The sequence below is a fragment of the Vipera ursinii genome, assembly GCF_947247035.1.
Source record: "Vipera ursinii genome assembly, chromosome: 1".
NCBI classification, from domain to species: Eukaryota; Metazoa; Chordata; class Lepidosauria; order Squamata; family Viperidae; genus Vipera; species Vipera ursinii.
In genome coordinates, this window is record NC_139512.1 from 168,288,955 (window position 1) to 168,315,101 (window position 26,147).

Below are 26,147 nucleotides of genomic sequence, written 5' to 3' on the forward strand. Positions count from 1 at the left end.
CTAAAAAGCCTTGCAGACCCAGACACTCCAGATGTGTTATGCATCTACTTCATTTTGGCTGCTCCTTCTGCAAGGCCAAAAGAAATATTAATCACTTGATTTCACGTGAAAGGGACGGGACCTCCTCTCAGATTTCAGAAAGGGGCTGGCAAGTAGAGGAAGCCAAAGCTTTCCCTATTTAAGGGCAAGACACAGGAATGCATGTGGCTGAGTTCTCTGCAGGCCCAGTGGTTGATCAGGGCAGGAAGCAATTGATGGTGATCTTTTGATTTTTTTTTCGCCCCCCCTTTCCCCCCTCTCATTCTCTTTTGCACATAGAGTCTCATGTTTAAACTTATTTAAACATGATGAGCTGTGTGCAGAGAGCCGTTCTGTTCTTCTTTACTGTGTCACAATTCTCCGTCATTTTGGCACAACAAGAAGGAGGTAAGTAATCCCACTTATTGAGAATTGTCATATATTCCCTTCTGTGCAACTTTGCCAGATATCGAGCATTTATCTTTTTCCCCCCTTTTGCTTTGATCTGGGTTAGGATCCCGCATTTGAAGCAAGAAGGCTAACCTTTAAAAAGGATATTTTAGGGGCTTAACCATATTCCGTGCCTTTTTTCTAAACTTTCTCTCTTGATGTTTCTAGACTCGTTTTGTCTAACCAGCAGCGGAAACATGTTGCTGTGCTTTTCTTTTTGCTTTTTGAATAAAATCCTTGAGTGCAGATTTCGGGAAAGTCTGAACTTCATTTGCAATGTAAAAGAAGGTTGTATTTAGGATAGGGTTTGTAAGAAACACTGCTTTGGGGTCTTTCTGGCATATGTTTCTTTTTAAATATAGGCTTGTGTATAAAGTCATTTATACCATTCAAGGACATTCTTTTGTGAACCAGGATGGTTAGCTGAGCTCTGGGGAAAGATTTTTCCAGGTGTGGGTATGAGTGTGTTCTTCTGAGATATAAACAGGAAAGGAGAGGAATATATAACATCTCAAACTTCATTCCATCACTCATCAGAGAATTCTTTCAAGCCCATTACTCTCCTAACAGTAAATAACCTTAGGTTATACACGCTTCCTGGAGAGTAAGTCTGATTGTGAACAGTCAAAGGATTTGCAGGAAACAATCACTTGGAAGCACATTAAATTCAGGATATCTTAGTAAGGGACATTTTTGGACTCTGGTGTGTGTATGGTGGTGAGGTGCACTGTGGTGAATTGCCAGAATTGTTGAATTGTGTGATCTGTATCTTGGATGCACAGCTGGATTGATACAATTAATTACTAACAAGCTTTACATCATAATTTACCCCAACCAAATGTACTTACATAGTTGATATGTACATTGGAAATTAAATGTTTCTTCATCAGTTTATCTAATAGAAAAGCTTTTCTTACCAATGATCCTATGAAAGCAAGGATATTTTTTTAAAAAAATAAGGCGCAAGGACTATAGAAATGAATCTTTTCATTCATTCATTCATCACAATTGATTTAGTGAGTAAGGAGAAAAGGCAATCATTTTCTGTAAAGTTGCTTTATATAATTGATTCTGTATGTTTGATTTAAACTATACTGAAATTGCTTGTAGGAATTTTCTAGACTTTGTCTGTTTTCCACATTCCACTGGATCCAGTTGCTTATATCCAGCAGATTTAAAGGATATGAAGCATTTATGGCTACACATTTGGCGCATTCAAACAGATGCAGTACTTGTTTCTCGTTGTAGCATGCATTTTAGATAGATATAACAAAGAAGTCAAATGCATGTTCAGAAATACTTCTGTGTTCTAGTGTGCTATATTTTCTGTTATCAGTATTTGGTAGACTCTGTAAAGTTCAAGAAAAAGAAAGAGAAAGTGAGAGAATACAAAATCATGTAACATTAACCTGAATTTTTTTAAAGCATGCAAATGACAGAGAATGCTGGAATGGCTTATGTTTCCCTTCCCCCCCCCCTTCCGTTCCCTTGTGTCAGATTCTTGGAGACTGCTTGAACAAGTCCCTGCAGTTTTTTTGGCATGGTTTATCAAAAGTGGTTTGTCATGGCCTCCTTCCTAGGTTGAAAGATAGTGACTGGCCCAAAGTCAGCCAGCTGGTTTTGTGCCAAAGGTGCCTAGAATTCAGTCTCTTGGTTCCCCTTAACCTTATACCGTGTTTACCTACACAGTTTTTAAACAGGAGAGATTTCCAGAAATCTATTTTACTTTTTTCTTTTCTTTTTAAAATTTTACCAACGACCATGGGTGTGTTATGGATGACTTCCTTCCTTCCTTCCCTCCCTCCTAGAATAAAAGTTATTCAGATTGTAACAAGCTATAATCCATAGATGAAACAAAACAGTAACCATCTGGGAAATCCATATTTACATACATAGGAAAATATTTTCTAGATATGGTAAATTGTTCTGTATTTGCTGAAAGTAGTATTTAAATAGGAAGGAAGGAAGGAAGGAAGGAAGGAAGGAAGGAAGGAAGGAAGGAAGGAAGGAAGGAAGGAAGGAAGGAAGGAGTATTAATGTTAAAGTGTGCCAAAATATTCTGGTAAAGAAGCTGATGATTATACACTGAGCATCAAACAATCACACTGTAAAACTCAATCATGAATTCCTTCTTTGCTATAATGGCTAGAAAAAGGAGAATGAGGACAGATTTGCATCATAATTATGTTAAGCATTGAAGTCAAGGTGGATAAAACTTCACTATAGTGCAGTATACGTTGACTGTTTGGGTGTCCTATATTAGGGTCAGAGAAGTTATGGCTGTTCAGAACTTGTGGTCCAGAGTTTCTCCCCATTGGTCATGTTAGTTGGGCCTTGTGGGGGTGGAGTTAATTCAGCATCATTTGGAGGAAAACCAGTTCCCTCTCTCCGCCCTGGACCTATGTTGATGCAATTCATCTTACAGTAGAGTTCTGATTTCTTTCTTTTCTTCCTGATTTCTACTTATGAATATTAGAAAATATTCTAATATGCCATGGGTCTTTCTTCCTTGCAAACGTCATTCAGTTCCTTGAGTATTAATTTATGTCCTTTTGAATTAAGTATTTTCTCTTAATACTCCACAACCTGACTTCAGCTCCTAGAAGGGCTGGTGATAATGAAAGGCTATGTAGTGGAAAATAATGCTCCTATTTATTTTTTTGTTTTTATGATTAGTGTGCCATGCCATCTGATCCTCATCTTATATTACTAGAAATTGTTAACATTTCCATTATTAGAGAAATCCATAAGGTTTTTACTCAAATGCACAACCCTTCTTAAGTTGATGAATAAATGACTTTATAGCTTGTTTTCCTTGCTACCTCATAAGAATTTGAAAGAACAACCACTACAAGTCTTAACCAAAATTAAGACTGAAGGTTTTCACATTTATTTGTTGGACTGCAGCCATGATAAATCGGCACTGGGATTTGTTACACTCTTGCCTCTTCATGTTTCATTCCTAAGTTTTCGTGTATAATGAAAACATGAAGTGATTTGAAATGGATTATATACAAAGGCCTTGCTTTCAAAATGATGCATTTTCATGTAAAAACATTCTAGACAGAATGAACAGCTTGAGAAATGCTAACACTTTTGTGTGGTTTTTCTAAAAGGGAGACAGCCAGATCTGGAACATACCGAGCATGTAGAAGCATAATACACGTACAGTCTTTAGGAAAACAATCTGTTAAAATAGCTTTTAACATTAAACTAGAAATGTTTTTCTCCATTTATTGACTTGTCCTTCCAAATAGATCCCACTGTATAAGAGGAATGTTCAAATTTGATAACCTTGTGGTATTAGTCAAGCATATGGTTTTCTTCAGGGTTAAAAACAGCAGATTCCATTCCATTCTTCTCAGGGTTATTAGACTTAGATGTTGAAACTGGGATCTATCCATGTTGAAACAGCAGCCTCACACAGTGTGAATAATGTTTGAATCAACTTTAGATGTCCACCCCCAAGTATCAACTGCAGTGAGGTTTTTGGCCAAAGAAAAAGACTATAAAATAATTTTCTGGTTTTCCAATTACAGTGTATGTTTTGTGCTTACTGTGCAAAAAGCAAACACTGCTTACATTTCCTGGCATTTCAACATTAATTTGAAATTAGTGGATTGCAAGATAAGCCAAGCCAAAATTTCCAGTCAGGATGCATGTAAATGGCAGAAAAGACGCAGCATGAAATGGAATTATGGGTTATGTAACAGAATATATTGACAAGACTAATTCATAACCTTACTGATGAGCTCAGCTAATTCTATTCTTCCCCAAAGGACTGGGGAAGATACCCCTCTAAACCAGGGATGTCCAAATTTTTAACTTGCTTGGATGACATTGAGTGAAGACATATTGTCTTGGGCCAAATATAAAATATATAATATAATTAATGTATATAAATAACACAGTTTGGGGTGGGTTGATCTTGTGGGGCCACATTTCTAGCTATCTAGGGCTGCATGTAGCCCAGAGACTGTGGGTTGGACATGATTGCTCTAAATCATAGTTTATTAAAATTACATTAAACAACCCATAGTTTAGAAGGCACAATAGCTTGGTGCACAGAACCCACTAAGCAAACACTAAACACATTATATTATGACTTAATATAATGTGTACACACACACACTCACATCAGAGCTTATTTGTAGCATATAGTAGTGACAATTAGGAATGGGGTCCTATCTCTGCAGATACATGGATGAGGTTATGGATAGGCCCCTCTCAAAGCAAACAAATAACTAAAATGAATTGTTTTAACATGATCCTTCCATACCTAGATTCTCTGACCAAGAAGACTTGCCCCAACTCTTTTGAACTTTCAGAAAGTAGCTGAAGTAAAATACCTCTAGCAGAACCTTTTTTAACTAATTAGTTGGGTGTTATCATTGTTCAGACATGATCCTGTGCCTATATAACCTTTGTTTGGCTTCAGCTTCCGTGTTACATTTCAATGTTACACTTGAAATAATTGTTGACTCTGCCAGTCTGCTTATGCCACATCCCAAAGTAGTCAGAAGGTTTTCATACAAGTTCTCTGTATGTCATTCACCACTTTCTTTCTATAAAACCTGAACTGAAACTATACCTCCAGTTTCAGTTTAACTCTTAATGGTCAAAGTTAAATAAAGCCAGGAGAAAGGAACAATGTTCAGATGTGTGGCATGTGTTTCTTCATCTCCACATCAATTAAGGTTCAATGTGCTTTCACTTTTAGGATCCTGGTTTTCTGGGGATCAAGAATAGGCAACTGGCAGGCCCTGGACTTACTTTTGCACCTCCAGATCCCTCTTTGATTGCAAATCCTAAAAGTCGATGGCTGTTTTGAGACAAGCCATCAGCAAAATCTTTCATGTGGGATATAAAATAGGCTTCACCCAGTTAGTGAAGGTTGGTTGGGGTAGAGAAATCCCTTAAAGTCTATTCCAAGATGGGTCGGGGAATACTCCCCAATTGGATCCACCAGTTTGTATCTCACACTCTCTCACTTTGGTCTGGGAATATTAAGTGAGTTCATTCCTTAGCTATCAAAAAGTTGCCACCATGGCTGTCCAACCCTGTTTAAACTGTTGTAAAATATAAACTTCATAGGGTACTTAATTTGCAATTCCGTGGAATTAAGGAAAGTCCAAATCTTAATTAAGCTTTAAGAACACATCCTTTAAGTGAGTAGGTGTTACTGCAATTAGGCCAGTTCCTTAAGCCTGAGGAGGCTTGTGGTTTGATGAAAGCTAAATGGTTACCTCTGCCTTGTCTGCACTTTCCATGTGTGTGTTTTGACTTCAGACCAAGAGTCATCAAATGATTTCCGGCAGGAGTGGGCAGAACTGCAGAGATGAGGATGGAGAAAGGAGAAACACTGCTTTACTCCAGGGAGAAAGGAGCAAAGATGATGTTTCTTTTTCTCAGTGTTAGTTCACTGACTTTTAACAATGTTGAATGGATGCCATTTGCCAAGAAAGGCAAAAGTAGTCAACTTTAATCACTGCCATTTGAATTCAGTGGTTAATGCTGAACATGAAAAACAACTAAGTCTAGGATTTTTATTTTTTATGAGTCCCACTTTTGTGGTCACTCAAGATTCTTATTCTAATCTTTGGCCATGGGAGTTGCAGTCACAAGACATTTGAAGAGCACCATATTTCAGGAAGATTTATTTAGATCATTGATGTATCCTTGACCCAATTTAGGGCATGTAACTTGTGCAGTGGTGACACAAGTCAGGAGCCCCACAACCACAGTTTGCAAGGTGGGAATAGAATGATGAATATGACAAAAATACTTCTAAACAGATGGTGCTAGAAATATTTTTTTAAAGACAGCTGTAAGTAGCTCTTGGCAAAATCTTGAAGCTCTGGAGACACAATCTGATAATACATCGATCTTTAAGCATTGCTGCTCAGGCTGCAAATTCTTGATCACTGTGAAATATAATTTAACGACCCCCTACTTCACCAACTTGTTTGTATTTGAGCTGGCTGGTTTGCGCAAGCTATAAAGCAATGTGAATGATGGAAAGCTCCTGGGGCCAAAGTGTCACCAAATGCCTCTGAGCAGAATATAGGCAAGTTTAGATGACAGAGCTCAATAACAAGGACTTTTAAGACTTAGGTTTGCCATCTCCTTATCCAGAGCAGGCTCATTCTGTCTGAGAGATCTGTGAAGAACTGGAAGGACTTAGGCATTGCAGCCATACAATCTCTTCTAAACAAGACCTGAAAAACCTATTATGGTCAACTGGGTTCATTTCCAAATGTGTGTGACTATGAGTGAGTGAGTGAGTGAGTGAGTGAGTGAGTGAGTGAATTGCTATGCTGATCATTGAATGATAAGTTTGATCTGGGTAAAAATCCCCACTCACTTATACCTCCTCATGATCCTATTAAATGGCCTCTTGTACTTTTTCAAACCAGCTAATAATAAATTTCTTTGCATGTATTTTACTTAAAAGAGTTTGAACAGCTATTTTATCTAATGAAACCTATTGACCTATTTTTGCAACCTTTGATGCTGCCATTTTGAACATTGAGTGCAACAGTGTGATGAGCCAGTGTAGCTTCTTTTATATCTATGGAAAATCAATTCAATATGATAGATAGATAGATAGATAGATAGATAGATAGATAGATAGATAGATAGATAGATAGATAGATAGATAGATAGACAGATGATAGGTAGATAGGAAAGAGAGAGAAAAAGAAAAATCAAAGCTACTAGAAAATCCTCTCAATATTTTTCTATAAGATATGGATTTTTTTTCTTTTAATAATCTGATTCACTTATGAGATTTCATTGCCCTCATTACTAAGCAATTGTTCCAAGAAAGTTGGATGAAAGTTAGATTTCGCAAAAATTTTGCAAGCTCTGCTATTCTAAGGGATCATGATAAAATTAAGCAGGATTTCTAAAGTAGTTTTTCCTCCACATTTGACTCTCTGCCTCTCTAACCCTCCTCCTAAAAGTGGGTGTACTAGATTAAAACTGACTCTAAAATGGCTGAAATTAAATTTGAATTAAATACAGATAATTAAGAAGCTTACTCCTTTTGCATTTCTTTTCTTCTCCTTGCTGTGATAAAAACTGCAGTTCACCAGCAACTGAACAAAAATACAGACATAATCTCATAATGTAATTCACCTCTTGCTCTTCTAAAAGAATACTGCTAATAAAAAAGTTTATTTTACTTGTTTTAAACACCTGTTCTACATAACAGTTCTGCCATTGTATCTGTAAATAAATCTGACATCTGCATTCTACGTCCAGCTTAAAAAAAAGTAAGGTCAATTGTTTACATGTCATAATTCTTTCCAGTTTATTTTAAAGCTGTATTTAGCTCCATGTATATTGCTAACATCAAGTTAGCTCCATTTTCCAAGTTTTGTAAACTTTGCCTGTTTCCTATTAGGATGACAATGGAAAACATTAAACTTTTCTTTCAACAACAGTCACTTGTTAGATTTATTTTAGATATGCATCAACCAATGGGGATTTTGGCTGCATTTACTGAAATACAACAAAGGAGATGCCTTTCACATCAGCTAACAATCTACTTCCATTTTCCAAGATTTCATGTGAAATGAGTCCTAGTATAATATTATTTGGATATATCTAACAGAGACCCAGTTGGTGTAGTGGTTAAGACACCAGGCTAAAAACCAGGAGACTGTGAGTTCTAGCCCCATCTAAGGCACAAAGCCTCTTGGGTGACCTTGAAAAAGTCACTCATTTCCTCAGCCTTGAAAGCATGCAAGAGCAAAGCACTTCTGAAACCTTTGCCAAGAAAACTGTAAGGACAAGTCCAGGCAGTCACCAAGAATCATCAACAATTCAAAGGCAGGCACACGTACAGACAATAAAAGGTAAAGGTAAAGGTTCCCCCGCACATGCGTGCTAGTCGTTTCTGACTTTAGGGGCCGGTGCTCATCTCCGTTTCAAAGCCGAAGAGCCAGCGCTTGTCCGAGGACGTCTCCGTGGTCATGTGGCCGGCATGACTGGACGCCAAAGGCGCACGGAACGCTGTTACCTTCCCACCGTAGTGGTCCCTATTTTTCTACTTGCATTTTTACGTGCTTTCGAACTGCTAGGTTGGCAGAAGCTGGGACGAGTAACAGGCGCTCACTCTGTTACGCGGCACTCGGGATTCGACCCGCCAAACTGCCGACCATCTGATCGACAAGCTCAGCGTCCTAACCCACTGAGCCACTGTCCCATTATTTTTGCCTTAGATGGGTGAATTGTTATTTACATAAGCAGATAATGTCATCCTACTAGAAGATTACATGTGTTTACAAATACATTTTCTTGCTATTATATTTCAATGTTTCTCTGGTTAGTTGCAATGGTGCATCTCAAAGGGATCCTTGCCAGGTGCATTGGGGGGGGAGGGGGGGCAAGGAGGAAAACAAATCAAGTTGACAGTCTTGACCTTACCGCTGAAGCCACATGCCTTTAAAATATGGATTAAAAAGCAGCCAGGTTTGAATTACCACAGTCAAAGCTTTTGACACACAAAAATTGAAAAAGAAAGAAAACCATACAGAGGTTTAAAGGGGTCACAGCTGTTACGTTGATTCTTTTGGTCCTCTCCATGGAGGATCTTATGCACTGACCAGCATAGAGCTAATTAAACTGTCTCACATCAGGTTCAAATAGCATCCAAAAGGGAGGGAAACTTTGCTAGGGAAGAAAAATCAAAACATTATCCCCAAAATAATGGGGATAGTATAGTATATTATACTATACAATATAGTATTCTTCTAGGAACACTGGACAATACTCTTTTTCTGAATGTTTCCATATCTTCTGGGTTTGGGTGCTGAGCATTTTTTTTTAGATTTGTGTTATTAGTATATAAACATTTCTATAGCTTGTTTCTCTATATTGCCAAGTTTCTGGTGATCATGAAGAGTTCCTGATCAGTTGAAGACCAACTCTAGCAATCAACAGAAAAGGCTGATTCAGGATGTTCAGAAGGCACGAACTATTAATGTTCATATCTTAAGAGAGACTGTTTAGAACAGACATGTCAAACACAAGGCCCAGGGGCCGGATCCGGCCCGTGAAATGGTTTCATGCGGCCCGCGAAGCCATCCTGGAAACAGTGAGGGAACGGCCCCCACTGCCTTGGCCTGAACAATGTAGAGCTGGCCATGCCCACCCAGTAGGCCATACGCACTCTAGCCATGCCCACCCAGTAGGCCACACCCACCCAGGCCACACCCACCCGGCCCCCTGAGGGCAACCGCAATGCTGATGCGGCCCTCAATGAAATTGAGTTTGACACCCCTGGTTTAGAATCTTTAGTTTCTTCATTGTGAAAAGAAAACTTAAGGAACCAATCTCCGTACAATATGTTTTGGCAGTACTAACGATGTCAGTGCAGCATTTGATCAATTTACGGTCATGAAATACCGTGCTGTATTAAATGGGGTTCAACATTGTTTCTTTGATGTCTTTGCTGTGGCTTGTAGTTTAGGGCAATCAACAAATAAAAAAACCCTGAAGTATAATTTTCAACAGTATTGAATGTAATGGAGAAACTCTTTAGGAAAGTGTTTGGATTACTTTTCTTGCCAGTACTGTCTGCCCTCAAGGTGTGGTGGTTCTAATGTGAATAATTTTTAAAAACGCATCTCGTCTTTTAGGAAAGCAACAGAGGTTAGTGTGGCAGAATATCTGTGAACAGAAGATTCCAGGTTCAAATCCTGCCATTTCCAGTTTTAGAAGAAGGGAGGTAGGCTGTGATCCTAATAAAGATCTGTTACGTGGAGAGAAAAATACTGGATTGCGAAGGCAGATAGATCCGTAAATTTTCCACTTGGACTGGAAGCCAAGTTAAGATATTGTGCACACATACATAGGCCAGGCAGCTGAGATTAGCCTTCAGAACAGCCCTACAATTCCTCAAAAGGATGCTGCTATTTTAAAGCTTCGAAAAGTGATCCTTCACTCCCCTAATATATTTTGCAAAATACCTTTCTTTAATGCTTTGCATAGCCCTAAGGAACATGAGAATATTTTTTTTTCCCTGCCATGGCCTAGGAGTGTAATTGTGGGATTATTGAAAGTTTGTTGATATAAAGTAGCTTTTTCCTGACTGGCCAGCAATGTATATTTACGTTCTAATCCTGCTTTTCACATACTATTCACTTTCACCTAGTTCTCCATTAAAGGATACTATAATAAATATGTGAAGGTTTATGAGTCAGCTAAGATGTCCAAGCTCAGGAAATGTCTATATACTTCATTTTATTTTGTAAACAATAATTTTAGATTGCTAGATTGCTTTATTATAAGAGTGTGGTGGCGCAGTGGTTAGAATGCAGTATTGCAGGCTAATTCTGCTGACGGCCAGGAGTTTGATCCTGACTTGCTGAAAGTTGACTCAGCCTTCCAAAGTCAGTAAAATGAGGACCCAGATTGCTGGGGGGAAATATGTTGACTCTGTAAATTGCTTAGAGAGGGCTGTAAAGCACTATGAAGCAGTATATAAGTCTAAGTGCAATTGATATTGCTATATACCAGACATGTCAAACACAAGGCCCGGGGGCTGGATCTGGCCCGTGAAGTGGTTTCATGTGGCCCGCGAAGCCATCCTGGAAACAGTGAGGGAACAGCCCCCACTGCCTTGGCCCTGGCCCAGAGACCCTCCTTCTGCCAGAGACCCTCAGATCTGTCCCACTCCTGCCCAGGCCTCCATAGGTACCCTCGATGCAAACGATGTAGAGCTGGCCATGCCCACCCAGTAGGCCATACGCACTCTAGCCACGCCCACCCAGTAGGCCACGCCCACCCTGGCCATACCCACCCGGCCCCCTGAGGGCAACCACAATGCTGATGCGGCCCTCAATGAAATTGAGTTTGACACCCCTGCTATATACAGACATAATTACCTGAGTTTTTTCACTGATTTATGTGGAATCATTAGGACCATTTATAAATTAGCCAGAATTAGTCTTGGGTCACTGATAAAGTAGTATTGTGGCAGTCTGAGATAGACCAGGAATGAATTTCTTTCCTACTGGAAATATAGAGATAGATAGATGATTGTATGGAATCAAGTAAAGCAGCTCCATAAAACTCCACTCCATAAAAATGTGTAAGTTTTTTCTTCTTGGCAGAGAAAAATATCATTCCCCCACTCTTCAGATATTTCCCACACTTTTTCCTGCTGATTGGAAAATGTATCTGGCCAAACCAGACATCAAGCAGGTCGTATTTCTTACTTGAGCCTTCAGATATGAGTTTCTAGACCCCAAAATTGAAAAAAAACCATACATCAGTTAAGATTGGAAAGATATATCCCATATTACAGCGGCAACTTTCTTCCAAACCTTCTTTCCTCTGTACTTCTGAGAAAATTCCCCCAAATATATTTCTGGAGCATACAAGATTTAGACATTGCTCAGGAGAGAGAAGGAGAGTTTTTCATCCCAGGGGCCGCCAGCCAGCTAGCATGCAATGCAAACCGTACAAACACGCTTGCCTGGCGGCAGTGAATACAAGCTCATGTAGTCCAATGTTTTGGTTTGAGCAATGATCGTAAGATATTCCTGGGAATTTTACAAGCAGAAATGTAAAGTAGAGCTTGCTTATACACTTGTCCCTAGATTTGGCATTCAGTGATCAACTACCTCTAAATACGGTTTAGGAAGGCTAACCTTTACAGTTGCATGTGAGGAGGGAAATTAAGCGAGACAGCTTTGCTTAATGACCCCCTACCCTCTGCTTTCCCTAATGCAGTCATTAATTGAATGTCCTGGACTCCCAAGGCCTCCCCCAATCCCTGAGGCACCCCATCTCTGCTTCCTGCTCCTTGTGGTTCCCCTCCATCCTTAGCCTTCTTCCTCTCCAGCTACTCAGCCACCCAAGGAAGTCACCTGCCCTGGTAGCATCTGCAATAGTAGCCCGTTCTGCCCAAATTTAGGCTCCCTTAGGTGGCTGAGGGGCTGGATGGGAAATAGGTCAAGACCTCCAGGGATCCAGTAGGATGGGGGGTAGGTGGGGGGGCTGCTGCTGCAGCCCTATGGGTTAGTTGTAAACAACATAGGGATATTGCAGTGTCTGTAACTTTGAAACCAGATCATAAGTAGCTTTGAGGGGAGGGTGTTGTAACTTCAAACAGTTGTTAAGTGATAGGTCACACATCAAGGGCTATCTATACTAAAACACCTAATATTATTATTACCTTTTAAAGTAATTCTGAATCATTCTTTTGTTTTTTGGCAATTGAAGGAAAAGCTCAGTTTGTTTTCTAAAGGAACTCCATTACTACTGTAGCAATGTTGAATGTACTTGGTCATCTTGATCTCCTCAGATATGTATGTTCATTTCGTTAAAAGTTGCTCTATCTGGCATTTGCTATTTTTACCACCAATTTTTACAAATCTTCTTCCTTGAGGTAGTGTTCTATTAATGTTTCTGTAGTTTTCCTCAACCGCAAAGTGGAGGCTGGTAGAAAATAATCATTTGGCTTAATATATAGTCATCTGGTAATCAGTCCAATCAATTTGTCAAATTTTCAAGCAATCAGGTGTCAACTGAAAGGCATATGTTCCTTCTTAATGGAGAAAATAACCATGATTGTTGCCTGAGAGTATTTATTTGACTTCATCAAGATTAATTAGAGGTAAACAAGCATAGGGCTGGTGATTCAGAGTGCTGAAATTGAGTCTATTTATTCCAGACAATACAATGCATCAGAATCTCCAGGTCCCAGTGATCACAGACTAATGATTCAAGCCACTTTCACGTATTGGAAATGCATATAAATGTGAGAATTGCACTGTCATAGCAGGCTGTGGATGTGGTCTACTTTCTAGGCTGGTTTCAGCCGCAGAAGGGAACCACTGTTTACACAAGTAGGCTCCTGTTCACCTGGAGAGTTCCCTCCCAAGGTGTACTTCAAAAGCAAATTGATTAGGAAACAATCCACATTTATCCCCACATCACTCCTCCTCAGTGCTTATTGCAATTGCTTAAAGTGTTGGGAAAAAGCTGAGAAAAAGTAATTGTCTCACTTGCATGGTACACTTTCCTTGAATCAAAGCATAGAGAAGGACTTGGACTTTCTACTTGCAGAAAGTCTAAGCTTCATCAGTGACTGATTGGAGGAAGGAGATATTTTCACAAATTCCTCCCACCTCAGCCCTCTGGGCCCACCTCTTCAGGAAGGCTGTTCCAGTGGGTTGGGTGACTCTGTAGAATGTTATGAGAGGCAATGCTGGGGAGAAGTAAAAAAAATTGTTCCTCCTTTTTGGAGTGGAATGTCCCCTGACCTGAACTTTACCCATGGAAAATAACTCTGTATGCTCTTATGTTCTCAGACATCTTTGTTGGTCCTTGGGCACCACTATAATCACTATAAAATGTATGTTGATGTTAAGTATCCTTTGGATAAGAGCCTGGGGCCACCTTTTTGTTTCTCTCCCATAAAAGACAAATTTTTTTTTTATGTCATTAGCCTTTCAAACTTTTTGTAAGCACTAATTATTTCATTTGCTTTTACAAGCATGAAGCTAAGCAGTATGAGAGTTGAAAGAATATAATTCTGTGAGCAGCCTACAAGAAAACTGAGGTTGCTCATATTCAGTCTAAATAATAAATCAAGCACAGAGCTGCGTAACAATATCTTTAGATATATGTTACTGAAAGCATCATTTGTGACTTGCACAGAACAAGTTTCTGGCACAAATACTTGATGAATTGTTCTCAAAACAAGAAAGATCTAATGTTACTTTTGTTTTGTTTAAAATGAATTCTGGGTCATGCCAGTTAACTAAAATATATGAAGAATCAATTTAGTGTTAAGATTAAGCTTTTACATTTTGATCAGCAGAAAGTGTTTCTTAAATAATTCAATTATTTAATTTATTTGTTCTTCTTTACCTTTGTGACCAGTCAGTGCTAGGTAAAAATGCTTTTTTTTTACTTTGTGACCAGTCAGTACTAGGTAAAAATGGTTTTTTTACTAACAAAATAAACAGATTCTGCATCATGATTGTGTTGTTCTTATGCTGACAGATGAAGTATGATAAATCAGAATCAGAAGAGTTCAGTCAACCATGCTGAGAAAAATAACCCCTTGCCATAAAAATAACCCCTTCCTATTTTCCATATGGAAGTAAATTTCACTGAAATCAACAGAATTTCTAGTTGAACATGTTTATCCAAGTGCTGGGCAGAAATCCAAGTGCCAGGATTTGTTTGAACTCTGGTATGCAGGCATAGCCTAACCATAATGGAAAGAATGATGTACGGCTGTGGGGAAAATGCCAGGAAAAAAAATCTGAGTTGTAAACTGCTTTATTAGAAATCTTGCAAACACCCTACAATGATTTCTAAAAGATGAGACTTCCTTCTCAGCAAACATAGGTAGAATTACAAAATAAACTCCCTAGAGATCCCAGGTTCTTTTAACCTCAGCAAACCTTACTAAACTGGCATGCAATCTAATCAGGAATAGGCTAGCTGACCCAACCTCCCATATCTTGCAGCTGCCAATCATACTCTATATGCAGATGCTCATGAGGGCAAGATCTTTTATTGGTGCCATCATTACCCTCTTGTGATATTTATTTATTTATCATATTTGCATGCTGCCCAACTCCAGCAACTCTGTAGAGATATGCTGGGTATAATTTAGAGGCATCAGGACTAGGAACCCTTGCAATTCTTATCTACGTTACTGGTTATCATTATATTTTATAATGTGCATTTCTTGGCTATTTATTCAATGTGTAAAATGTGTCATTTTTATCAGTCTACCAATTATATTAATGAAGCTTATGGTAAACCAAAATGAAGCATTTGAGACAGATCTTAAATAAGCATTTACTCTACTTTCATCCATTCTTTCTGATCCTTAATTTTTACATGGAGGCTACAGAAGTCTTTAAGAATATTGATTAATCTAATCAGCATCAGGCTGAGGGGTTGCAGATGGTATATTCACCTACTATTCTAAACTTGTGCCTATACTGTAGCAAAAATAACCACTGTAAGTTTTGGGATTGCTATGCCATTAGTTCTTAATCAAGCCATTTAAAATATACTGCTCAAAAAAAAGGGAACACTTAAACAACACAACGTACTGTAGGATGTCTTACCTTGTGTTCCCTTTATTTTTTGAGCAGTATATATTTTTAAAAAGACTTAAAAAATTTGAGATTTGATCATTAGAGATTTATGCTTCATTAATTAGATTGCACACATTTCTGTCAAATCATACTCTACCTTGGCATTGAAGAAAAGAGATAGATAATTCAATAAAGATACTAAGTAACGTTAATCTCTGATTATTGTTCCTACTCACCTGCTGTCCCAGGTCTTAGACGTGATTGAATCAATCTTTTTTTTTTTTAAAAAAAAGCATGGGATATGGGAATCTGTAAATGTCCAAGGAAGGACATTAAGGTGTATTAGAGGATAACTTACATAAGTATATTAGAGGCAGAATTAACAGTGCAGCACCTGTTTGATCCTTGCTCCTCCCTTTCTGGATGCCAGGTGGTCCCGTCAACATACAGTCCATGCATAGGGAATAATATTAGTCTGTGTATTCTCCCACCTCTTTTTCATATTCACTACCACAGTTAAACTAAGATGGCAGGCCAGCCATCAAATTTCTATTTACCAGGAAGCAAAATGGTGAAGTGATACCCTGACTTCCATCCTGCCTTGCCCTCTTATGCTGTCTTCAGCTTTCCAAGAGGCTCTACCTCAAGCAAGGTACTAAATACAGTTCTAAATAATACTAGAACTTGTGGTTCACTTTGGAAGGACTAGTTTTTCTGTCTTTTTTTAAACTGAAAAATTGAAGCCAGACAGGAGAGCGTCTGGTAGCTGCCAAGAGACTCCACATTGCCTAGTCAGTACTTATCAGTTAAGTTCAATAAAATGAGCATGACTTCTTGCCTGTTTTCTGACAGCTACTGTGATCTGCTGAATTCTTTGTTGTGTTTAAAATTTCTCATTTGCTAGCTATCACTTCCACTTATCTGTTGGCAGCTCAGAAGGATGAAAAATCCCATCAAGTGTAAATTACCTATAGAATGGTAAAGAGGTATCTATGCGTCATCTTCTAGTGATAATACCTCTTCATGTCTCCTACTAAGTCAGTATGAACAAAATGTTTCCAGTTTCCTGAACTCAGCACTTATCTAATTGCCCCCAAATTGAAAACACACTGTATTATTGGCTCAGCAACTCAGTGAGTTCATTTTGAGAGTATGCACTGCTCTGTTTTGACTCTTAATATGGAACAAATGCATTAGCTTTACTTGTAAACATTGCCATAACTAACATAGGTCTTATGCGGCAAACTGCGAAGACTCATATATATTAATCTGGTTGTTGTGCTTCATACATTAAAAATTCCGCCATTAATAATACACAAACTTTCAAGATTCAATGGCAACTGACACAAATTCATGGGCAAATTTGAGATAGTTTCCAGATATCCCAAAACTATAGATTCCTCTGTCCACACAGTTCAGCTAATTTACAAGTCCTCCTACCTCACATATGGTACATACTGTAATACATACTTTGGTTTGCCAAAGAAAACATACTTACTTAAGATTCTATGCCACTCAATTCCAAATAGCTCCGACTATAATAAGCAATAAAAAAACATTACAATGACATTGTAATACTAAAAATAACTGCCCCTAACTGTTTTGGGACTCCCTAATCTTCATTGTCTCCAAATATTGTCCTATAAAGCTGCAGTTTCATGATGTTATTGGAAACCAAGAAAAGGTTGGGTGGTTCAAATATCAGTGGACAAGTTTTCCACAAAAAGGCAGCACTGAGAAGGCTCAACTATGGATGGCATTGCCTTGAGTGGGGAACTTTTAACATGTTTTTATTTGCCACCTCATACGAGACAGACAGGTTCAACAAGAGAATACTTCTTGAAACTCTCTAAGCCTTGAGCCTTCAGAGGTGAATACAGCACCTTCAATTGTGCCCAGAATTCTGTTTAGCTACTCTACTATTCAGAGATGGGGACTGTAGCCAAGAAATTAAAAGATGCTTGCTCCTTGGGAGGAAAGCCATGGCAAATCTAGACAGCACACTAAAAAGCAGAGACATCACCCTGTCAACAAAAGTGTGTATAGTCAAGGCTATGGTCTTCCCAGTTGCAATATATGGCAGTGAAAGTTGGACCATAAGAAAGGCTGAGCGCCAAAGAATTGAAGCCTTTGAACTATGGTGCTGGAGAAGACTCCTGCAACTCCCTTGGACTGCAAGGTGATCAAACCGGTCAGTCCTTGAGGAGATCAACCCTGACTGCTCTTTAGAAGGCCAGATCCTGAAGCTAAAACTCAAATACTTTGGCCACCTAATGAGAAGGAAGGACTCACTGGAGAAGAGCCTAACGCTGGGAAAGATTGAGGGCAAGAGAAGAAGGGGACGACAGAGAATGAGGTGGCTGGATGGAGTCACTGAAGCAGTAGGCGTGAGCTTAAATGGACTCCAGAAGATGGTAGAGGACAGGAAGGCCTGGAGGAACGTTGTCCATAGGGTTGCGATGGGTCAGACACGACTTCGCAACTAACAACTATTCAGAGAAGTATTTGATGAGGCAGTATATTTTTCCTCCAGTATTTACCCAAATCATTTCCATTTTTCCTTCCAAAGGAAAAGCACTGAAGGAGACCCTAGGGATCAATGTGTGACTTTCCAAGACTTGATGCAAAAGCTTTGGCTTTTGGCTAAGATCAAATCTAGTATCTGTTCTTATCAGTTTCATGCTTCATAAGTCCTTTATTTGCTTGCTCCTTCCTGCTGATATCACAGTTTTTGCTGCTTATTTCAATTATCTTGTTTTTGCAAAGCCCAGCAGCTGGTAGGTACTCTAGCTTCCAAAGAGACATAAGCAAATCTAAGAGTAATTGCAGTACCTTAAATGGAAACCCCCTGATTGGTATGGATCCTTTCAGCTGCCTTTGGCTGCTCCCCAGAAACTCCCTTTTAATGGGAAACTTCCAGAGTTTGATTTTCCATCTTAGGGTTTAAACTAGATTGAACTGGGCAGGCCTTCAGATAGAGAAATGCAAGGCAGATGTGTGATGTCTCTGCATGTCCAATCGTCCAACTGATTTTGATCCAGTCACTTCCCTCGAGATTGATGTGGTGGTATTTGGGAAAAACTTGGGAAACAGAGTGAAGAGATGTGCCTAGGGAATGGTCAGATAAGACACACTATAGCTGCACAGTGGGAAGAACAAGAGGCTCACTAGGGACGCTCCTTACGTTCACCAGGTGTAAAAGTGAGGTCAGGAGAATTTTACTTTAAATTTGTAAGATTCTATTCATGTAGCCTTACAGTAAAGTAGAATTAATTTATCTGGTCGTGTTTCCAGGATCAACATTCCTGTTGTTTCATTAATGAACAAGCTAAAATGTGGTTTCTCAAAAACAAACATCGCTTTGTCACACTGTAAGTATTTTGTCACGCTGTAAAGTTCCTTTAGTGGCATACAGTGTTGGCACTATATCAAACATTACTCATCAGGCAGGAAAGTATACTTCAGTTCTGATTTCCTTTTGTTTGACGCAAGGACAGCCAGTCTTCCCTGGAGGAAACTGTCGTTAAATCTTCTGAAAACTTAGGAAATGCAATTTTAATATGCTACATAATTCTTCTGATGCTAAAAAAAATAAATAACAACCACCCTCCCCCTTCTTTATGTTTTGTGAAATGTCTTCCAGATGTTCAATAAGATATAATTTATTTATACAAATGCTGGCAAGCAATTCCCATCATTATTTAAAAAGAAAATTATATACAGTACAACAACTTGGGTGATACACAGTGTGCCAGGAATAAAGCCATCCATCCTTGATTTCTCCGAAATTTCCAAGTTGGAGCACACAACGGCTCTGCTCCAGCCCCCAAACTGGAAATTATTACCCTGAGATAAATGAGTACAAAAAAACCAGACTTCATACTGGTTTGTGGACAATGGGTTTTTTATTTGTTTTGCTGATATTTATACTTCCCTCCATAGGTGACTTGTACTATCTAGGTCAGATGATGCAAAAATGACTAAACGTGTATCATGACATTACAGTGCAGGATCTACCCCTCGTTTGTGTGTGATATGGAGATACAAGTGTGAAAAGGATGGAATTTCACAAAGATAGTACACATTTTATTATCTGCTACCCCCCCCCCCCGCTCACCCTATCCATATGGCTGGGCTGTCCCTTTCCTTATACTGTGCAATAATCACGGTTGATAAATCAAGTCTGCAGGAAGAACCCATGACCCCTTAGGTTCCTGATTCCTTCCTCTGGGAATTTACTAAATCAGTCTCAGTAGGAAGCTTAGCTGGCCATCCAGATCTTGCTGATCTACAACTTCTAGAAGCCCACCAACATGGTTAACAAGAAGGGAAATTTGTAGTTAATGATGAGAAGAGATTTGTAGTTTGGTAACATGAAACAAGTTCTTCATCTCTCATGGTTCATCTTTACAACCTGAAGAATTTCCAGATTTCTGATCCCACCGCCATTTCTCACAGAATTTATCAGCCTCTGATTTAATCCTTCTTCCATTGGTGCATAATAAGGTAGCCATTAAATGCCAAGTGGTTTCCTGTTATCTGAATACACTTTGAAGTTTCTACCCTCTTCTTACAGCAGAAAACAAAATAAGCCTTTCTTTAATTGCAATGTTCTTCTTTCATCCTTGAGGCCAGGTCTGGAAACAGGAAACTCAAGCTGCAGGATTGACTACCCATTGTTTTAAAAACTTTGTTAGCTTAGTTTGTGTATCCAGTAAAGAACTGTAGATATATAATAGACAGGCCATTATGTGACGCTGAATCAACATAAAGATGCACATTTTAACCTAGCAGGGGTTTCTTCAGTTGTCAAATTAATTTACAAGATGGAAGATTATCCTGGAAAAAAGTACTCAATATATTACTTCTGCCAAAAGTTTCAAAGAGTTGTAGATCAGCACTTCCAGTTTGAAGCAAAGCTCTGAGTCATTACAACCAGATGTTTCTACAATGTTGCTCTCTATCTAGTCAATACTGCCACCTCCTGGGCAGTAAGAGAATGACATAAAATATTATTGGATTCCTTCTTTTTCAGGAACAGTAATTTTTTATTTAACTTTTTTTTAGTTGACAGAAATAAATATATTCTCTGAGTCTGAAGATCTGATTCTTCCAACTGTTTATGACTGCAACATTCCTAAAGCTTTTATATCTCCACAAAAGTCTAAGAGCACTAGAATTAGAGTTTTATATACAGTATCTACTGCTGTCGTCCCAAAGATGCTTTTCCATGAGGCAACTGGACTTTCTTGTTTTTCCTTTGAAGATGTTTCACTTCTCATCCAAGAAGCTTCTTCAGCTTTGACTAGATGGTGGGGAATTGAAAGATTTATAGTCCTTGCAGACAGCTGCTCATTTGCATTCTTTTAGCAAGTCGTTAGTGCTACCTGGAGGCTTCTCTGTGTCTTCAGGGTCATCTGAGTAGTGCAAATGTGTGTGGAGCCTTCTTGGAACTGTTGAAAGGACTGTGTTGTAGACTGGAGATAGATGATGTCATATCCCTCCTCGTCTGTTGAGAGAGGGCTGTTCAATTTTGACATAGATGGCCTTTTTGAAACATCTTTAAAGAAAAACAAGGAAGTCCAGTTGCCTCATGAAAAAGCATCTTTGGGATAACTATGACCTGGATGACTGAGAATCTCCACAGACATTACTGCTGTCATCTGACGCTTGTCTGGATTTTATATAGGCCAGTCCTGGTAACATTATTTTCTTCCTTACCACCATGAAAAGAACTGGCAATATTTGCATGATCACAGGACCTAACTTGTTTGGGAGAATGTTGTTTATTTCAGACCTATTTTTAAATAAGGATTTAGGAAGTATTCCTTACTTCCATGCCCCTTTTAATTGAGGAAGGCGATCCTGTTTATATTAAAATTCTACCTACTGAGTTCGTGACTTCTGTTATGGGAGCCAATGTACATTTGAGCAGCATCAACAGAGGGTCCTCCTCATGGCTTAGCTTTTCTTTTCTTTGTTTTTCGTCTCTCCTATTATTATTTTATTCCTCTCATCCCCTTTTACAAATAAGAACTGTGTGAAGTTATGAAAGTTATGAAAGACTACTTTAGTTATGAAGTTATGAAAGACTACTTTAGTCATTTCCTGATTGGGGTCAAGTGTTCAAGTTCAGTATTCCCTCTGCCAGATAATGTGGACTATAGTAGAATTTAATCATAAATTTCTAAGTGCTCCCTTGCTGATCACAGAGAACATAATCAATCTGTTGTTCTTATTTTAAAGGTCATAAAAATGTTTGGAATAAGTTAAATATAAATCTTGGACCTTATGTATTAACTGTATTAAACTATAGGGACAATGAAGGGTAAATGTTGGATATAAGTAAAATTAAATGTTAATGTAAGAAGTTATATTTTATAGTACTTTCATTCTTCAGTGAACATCTACATTTCAGTGTTAAGACATTTTATTACCTCAAGCTCAGCGTCTTTAATCACTGAGCCATCATGCCCCTTATTAGCATTTTTAACAATGTCAAAATGACTAAAATGATTTGTGTCAAGATGGTTGAGCTGAAAGCCTCTTGTCTTTCCTGAGGAGTCACACACAAGATTAGTGCACCATTTCTGTATAATGGCATTAAAGGAATAGTGTTAAAATCTGTGTGTATGCATGTGGGTCACTATTCATGGCTTTGCCCAGGCAAGGCTATCAATTTGATTTTCATATTTAATCTTTCAAACATCTTTTTTTTGATATCTGATCTTCCCAGCTGTGTAATAGCTTTGTTATCTGATCATTTCCAGCAGCAAAGATCAGGCAAAGCTTATGATGAGACAGCCATTGCAATCCACCTCAAATAAAGTTTATTTATTTTGTGGATGTTTTTATGGTTTTCGTGCTTTTGTTTTATAATTTTAGAATAGTAAGCTGTCTAGCTGTCGATCATTTATCATCTATCTACCTAATTTAGTGACCACCCATCTAACTGATAGAACAACATTGAGAAGAGACAATTTTGGTCACCATATCACAAAAAAATATGTTGAGAGTTTGGAAAAAATTCAGAGAAGAGCGACTAAGATGATCAAAGGCCAAGAGACTAAAACAAATGAAGAACAGTTGTGGGACTTGGGTTTGGCTAGTCTAAAGAAAAGAAGAAATGGGGAGACATGATAGCAGTGTTCCAGTATTTGAGGGGCTGCCACAAGGCAGAGGGGGCCAGGTTGTTCACCAAAGCACCAGAGGGCAGGTGCTGATCAAAGAGAGAAGCAACCTGGAATTAAGGAGAAACTTCCTGACAGTGAGGACAATCAACCAGTGGAACAGCTTGCCACCAGAAATTGTGGGCACTCCATCACTGGAGATTTTAAAGAAGAGACTAGACAATCACCTGTCTGAGATGGTATAGGTTCTCAACTTGAGCAGGGGGCTGGACTAAAAGACCTCCAAGGTCCCTTTCAGCTCTATTCTATTCTATTCTATTCTATTCTATTCTATTCTATTCTATTCTATTCTATTCTATTCTATTCTATTCTATTCTATTCTATTCGTGGTGTGAATCTTGAATGGCCCTATTGAGCTAAATGGTATGTGTGTCACTCTCATAATGGCACACAGTAAGATGAGCAGTCTTTCCTTGTTTCAGCATACTTGAACCAGACAAACCTTCATCTTCTCTAGGAGCATAATTACTGCTAGAGAGCGTGGCTGGCTCTCATAGCAATGACTAATAAAATCTCCCTACAGTAGAATCAAGCTGAATTCTTGGTGACTTCATACATGCTCATGTAGTTTTCTTGGCAATGTGGTAAACATGATTTGCCTTTGCCTACTTCCAATCCCTTTTTATATTCCCTAGTGTATCCCACAGCTCTGGCATTCTCTGGTGGTCTGTCTTCCAAGTACTAACCAGGCCCAGGTCTATTTCTTCTTCCAAGCCCAGGGTCAGCCAGGATCTGCCACTAGTTTGAGCATTATAAACAGCAATGCATTTAATTTTATTCTCAAAGACTGACAAGTTGAACACATTATAAATAGAGCATTTAGCAATGTCATAATTATAATTTGCTTGTGTTATATTAGGACTTGCTGTTGTTGTTTTGTTTTTTACTTTGATCAATGTAGTGAACACCAAGTAGTTAATATTTCTCCTTTCTTCCTCCCCCCCCCTCTCTTATTTATGTTTTTCCCAGTTGAGTTTGGAGAATGCAGCCACCTTGGCCAATTGTATGCTGACCGAGACGTGTGGAAACCAGAACCATGTCAAATTTGCGTGTGCGACTCAGGATCTGTTCTTTGTGATGACATTCTTTGTCTAGATAAAGAGTTACCATGTGCAAATCCAGAGATTCCATTTGGAGAATGTTGCCCTGTTTGTCCAAAACCAACAGACTCACCTGTAAGTTCCACATTTGGATTTACTGGTATTTTCATCGAGTTTCATATCAACATTGATTCTGTCTCAGCGCTTGGTTCACATGGTGTAGTAAGATGGAGGGTTTGTTGTCACTGTGCGTTGGGGGGCGTGAGCACAAAGGGAGGCTCAGCTAATCTCAATGTACACATAGTTGTACTTTGACAATAAAGGTTCATTCATTAGAGGTAAAAAGTGTAATGTAGTGGGTCCGACGCAAGGAAGAGACACCAGCCGGAGTACGTGTTCAGCTCTTTATTGTGGGGGGGTGCGTACTGGAGAACAAGGGCTACCTGGCCTCCTTATATACCTGGCCAGGCAGGTGGCCAGCCAATGGGGTTGGCCCTAGGTTTCCCGCCGAAACTAGGTTTCCCGCCAAAACCGTCCAGGCCAATGCCCCCTAGTGGCTGTTGCTATGCAGATGCCTGCACCTGGATACATAACAAAAAGGGTTCCATTCTCTTGATTTTACAAGATATACTCAACTTTAAGAGTCAAATCTTTGGGCTTTGGACAGGATCCTGCTGAAGCAGAGTGCTATTGTTTTTGAGCTTACCTTCCTCAAATATTTTGGTGCTATTTACAAAGGATTTGGTCACTGGTTTAAAGAATGAGATATTAATGTAGGAAAGGGCTAAATAATCTGAGCTACAGGAGAACAAAATCCCAGAGTACTTTCTTTTCCATAGTTCTACATTCTATTATCTGTCAGGGAACAAATATTGTCAATAGGAAGAGTTACAACAAAAAGGGTTGCTCCTCCCCTTTCTGCTGTTCTCCCACTCCCCCGTCTCTCTTCCACCTTTTCTCTCCCCATCCCAACACCCCTATCTTTATCTCTGTCTCTCTTCCAGTTAAGCAGGTTGCCAAGGGCGGGACACATTGATTTTGCCAAAAATCTGAACTGCTTGGAGACTTTTCAAATTAGACCAACATCTGCATATAATCTGTTTAAAGGCTGCAGGTTACCCATCCCTGCTCTAAACCATTCCTCACACTCCAGCAGACCATTTCATGGAGGCCCGGGAAGGTTCACATCCTTCCTTTTTGTATATAACAGAGACCTCTGTCCTTCCTGGAGTGATAGAAGAGAATTTAAAAGTGCCAAAACATCCTGCAGAAAATTGCTTTTGCAATCCTTTCCAACCAGGGATCAAGTAAGGAAGTCTCACTGCAATCTCCCAAGAATTGCTTTCCCCACTTTCCCAATGGAAAGACGCTGCTAATGGTTAAGCATTTCAGATCTGGCCTGGACTTGTTATTTAGTTGAATGCCTGGCAAGAATTACGAGTATTTGCTTCCAGCCAAAAGACGCGGATCCAAAGAACACTAAACTCAGTCCCAAGAGAAGGCCCAGCTTGTCCGCAAGTGATTTGCCAAGAGTGAAATTCAACTGGAACTCTCCCATAATGCCTGGAAGTTGGAAAGGAGTTCACACAGAGCACTTGGTTTCTGCTAGTTAAACATGTTCAAAATAGTTGAGTCAGATTTAAGTCAAGATGGAAACTTTTGTAAAATGGAGTATCTCTGTCCATTTTAGGTTTACATGCATACTTTTAACCCCAAATGGAAATTATTTCTTAACTACTAGTCTCTTTCTTTTATATATTTCTTTCCTCACAAAAGTTTGAAAGTCCTGTGCTAACTTTATTCAACTAATAAAATAAAAGTCCTATGCCCAGGTTAACATAAATGGGAGTAGGTTTCATTGAATATATGCATCTTAAAGGTAAAGGTAAAGGTAAAGGTTGCCCCATACACGCGTGCTAGTTGTTTCCGACTCTAGGGGCCAGTGCTCATCTCCATTTCAAAGCCGAAGAGCCAGCGCTTGTCTGAGGACATCTCCGTGGTCATGTGGCCGGCATGACTAGACGCCAAAGGCGCATGGTACACTGTTACCTTCCCACCGTAGTGGTCCCTATTTTTCTACTTGCATTTTTACGTGCTTTAGAACTGCTAGGTTGGCAGAAGCTGGGACAAGTAACAGGCACTCACTCTGTTACGCAGCACTTGGGATTCGACCCACCAAACTTCGACCCAGATTGTTGGGGGCAATTAAACTGACTTTGTAATAATGCCGCTTGAGGTGTGTGTGAAAGCCCTAAATAAGCAGTCATATACATAGAATGAAGGCTACTGCTAAGTTTGTAAAGCCGCCCTGAGTCTTCGGAGAAGGGCGGGATATAAATGGAATTTAAAAAAACAAAACAAAAAAACTG

General features: G+C 39.1%; 1 protein-coding gene across 2 annotated transcripts in view; it reads left to right on the plus strand.

Moving 5' to 3' along the window:
- The first annotated feature begins 215 nt into the window (after positions 1-215).
- The window catches only part of COL3A1 (collagen type III alpha 1 chain), an 82,474-nt gene continuing 56,542 nt past the window's right edge, over positions 216-26,147 (plus strand). For both annotated transcript variants that reach the window (XM_083350491.1, XM_083350492.1), the window contains exons 1-2: positions 216-426; positions 23,708-23,913. In XM_083350491.1, the coding sequence (XP_083206617.1) occupies positions 345-426; positions 23,708-23,913 (288 nt within the window). In that variant the 5' untranslated portion in view covers positions 216-344. The remainder of the gene's footprint in view (positions 427-23,707; positions 23,914-26,147) is intronic.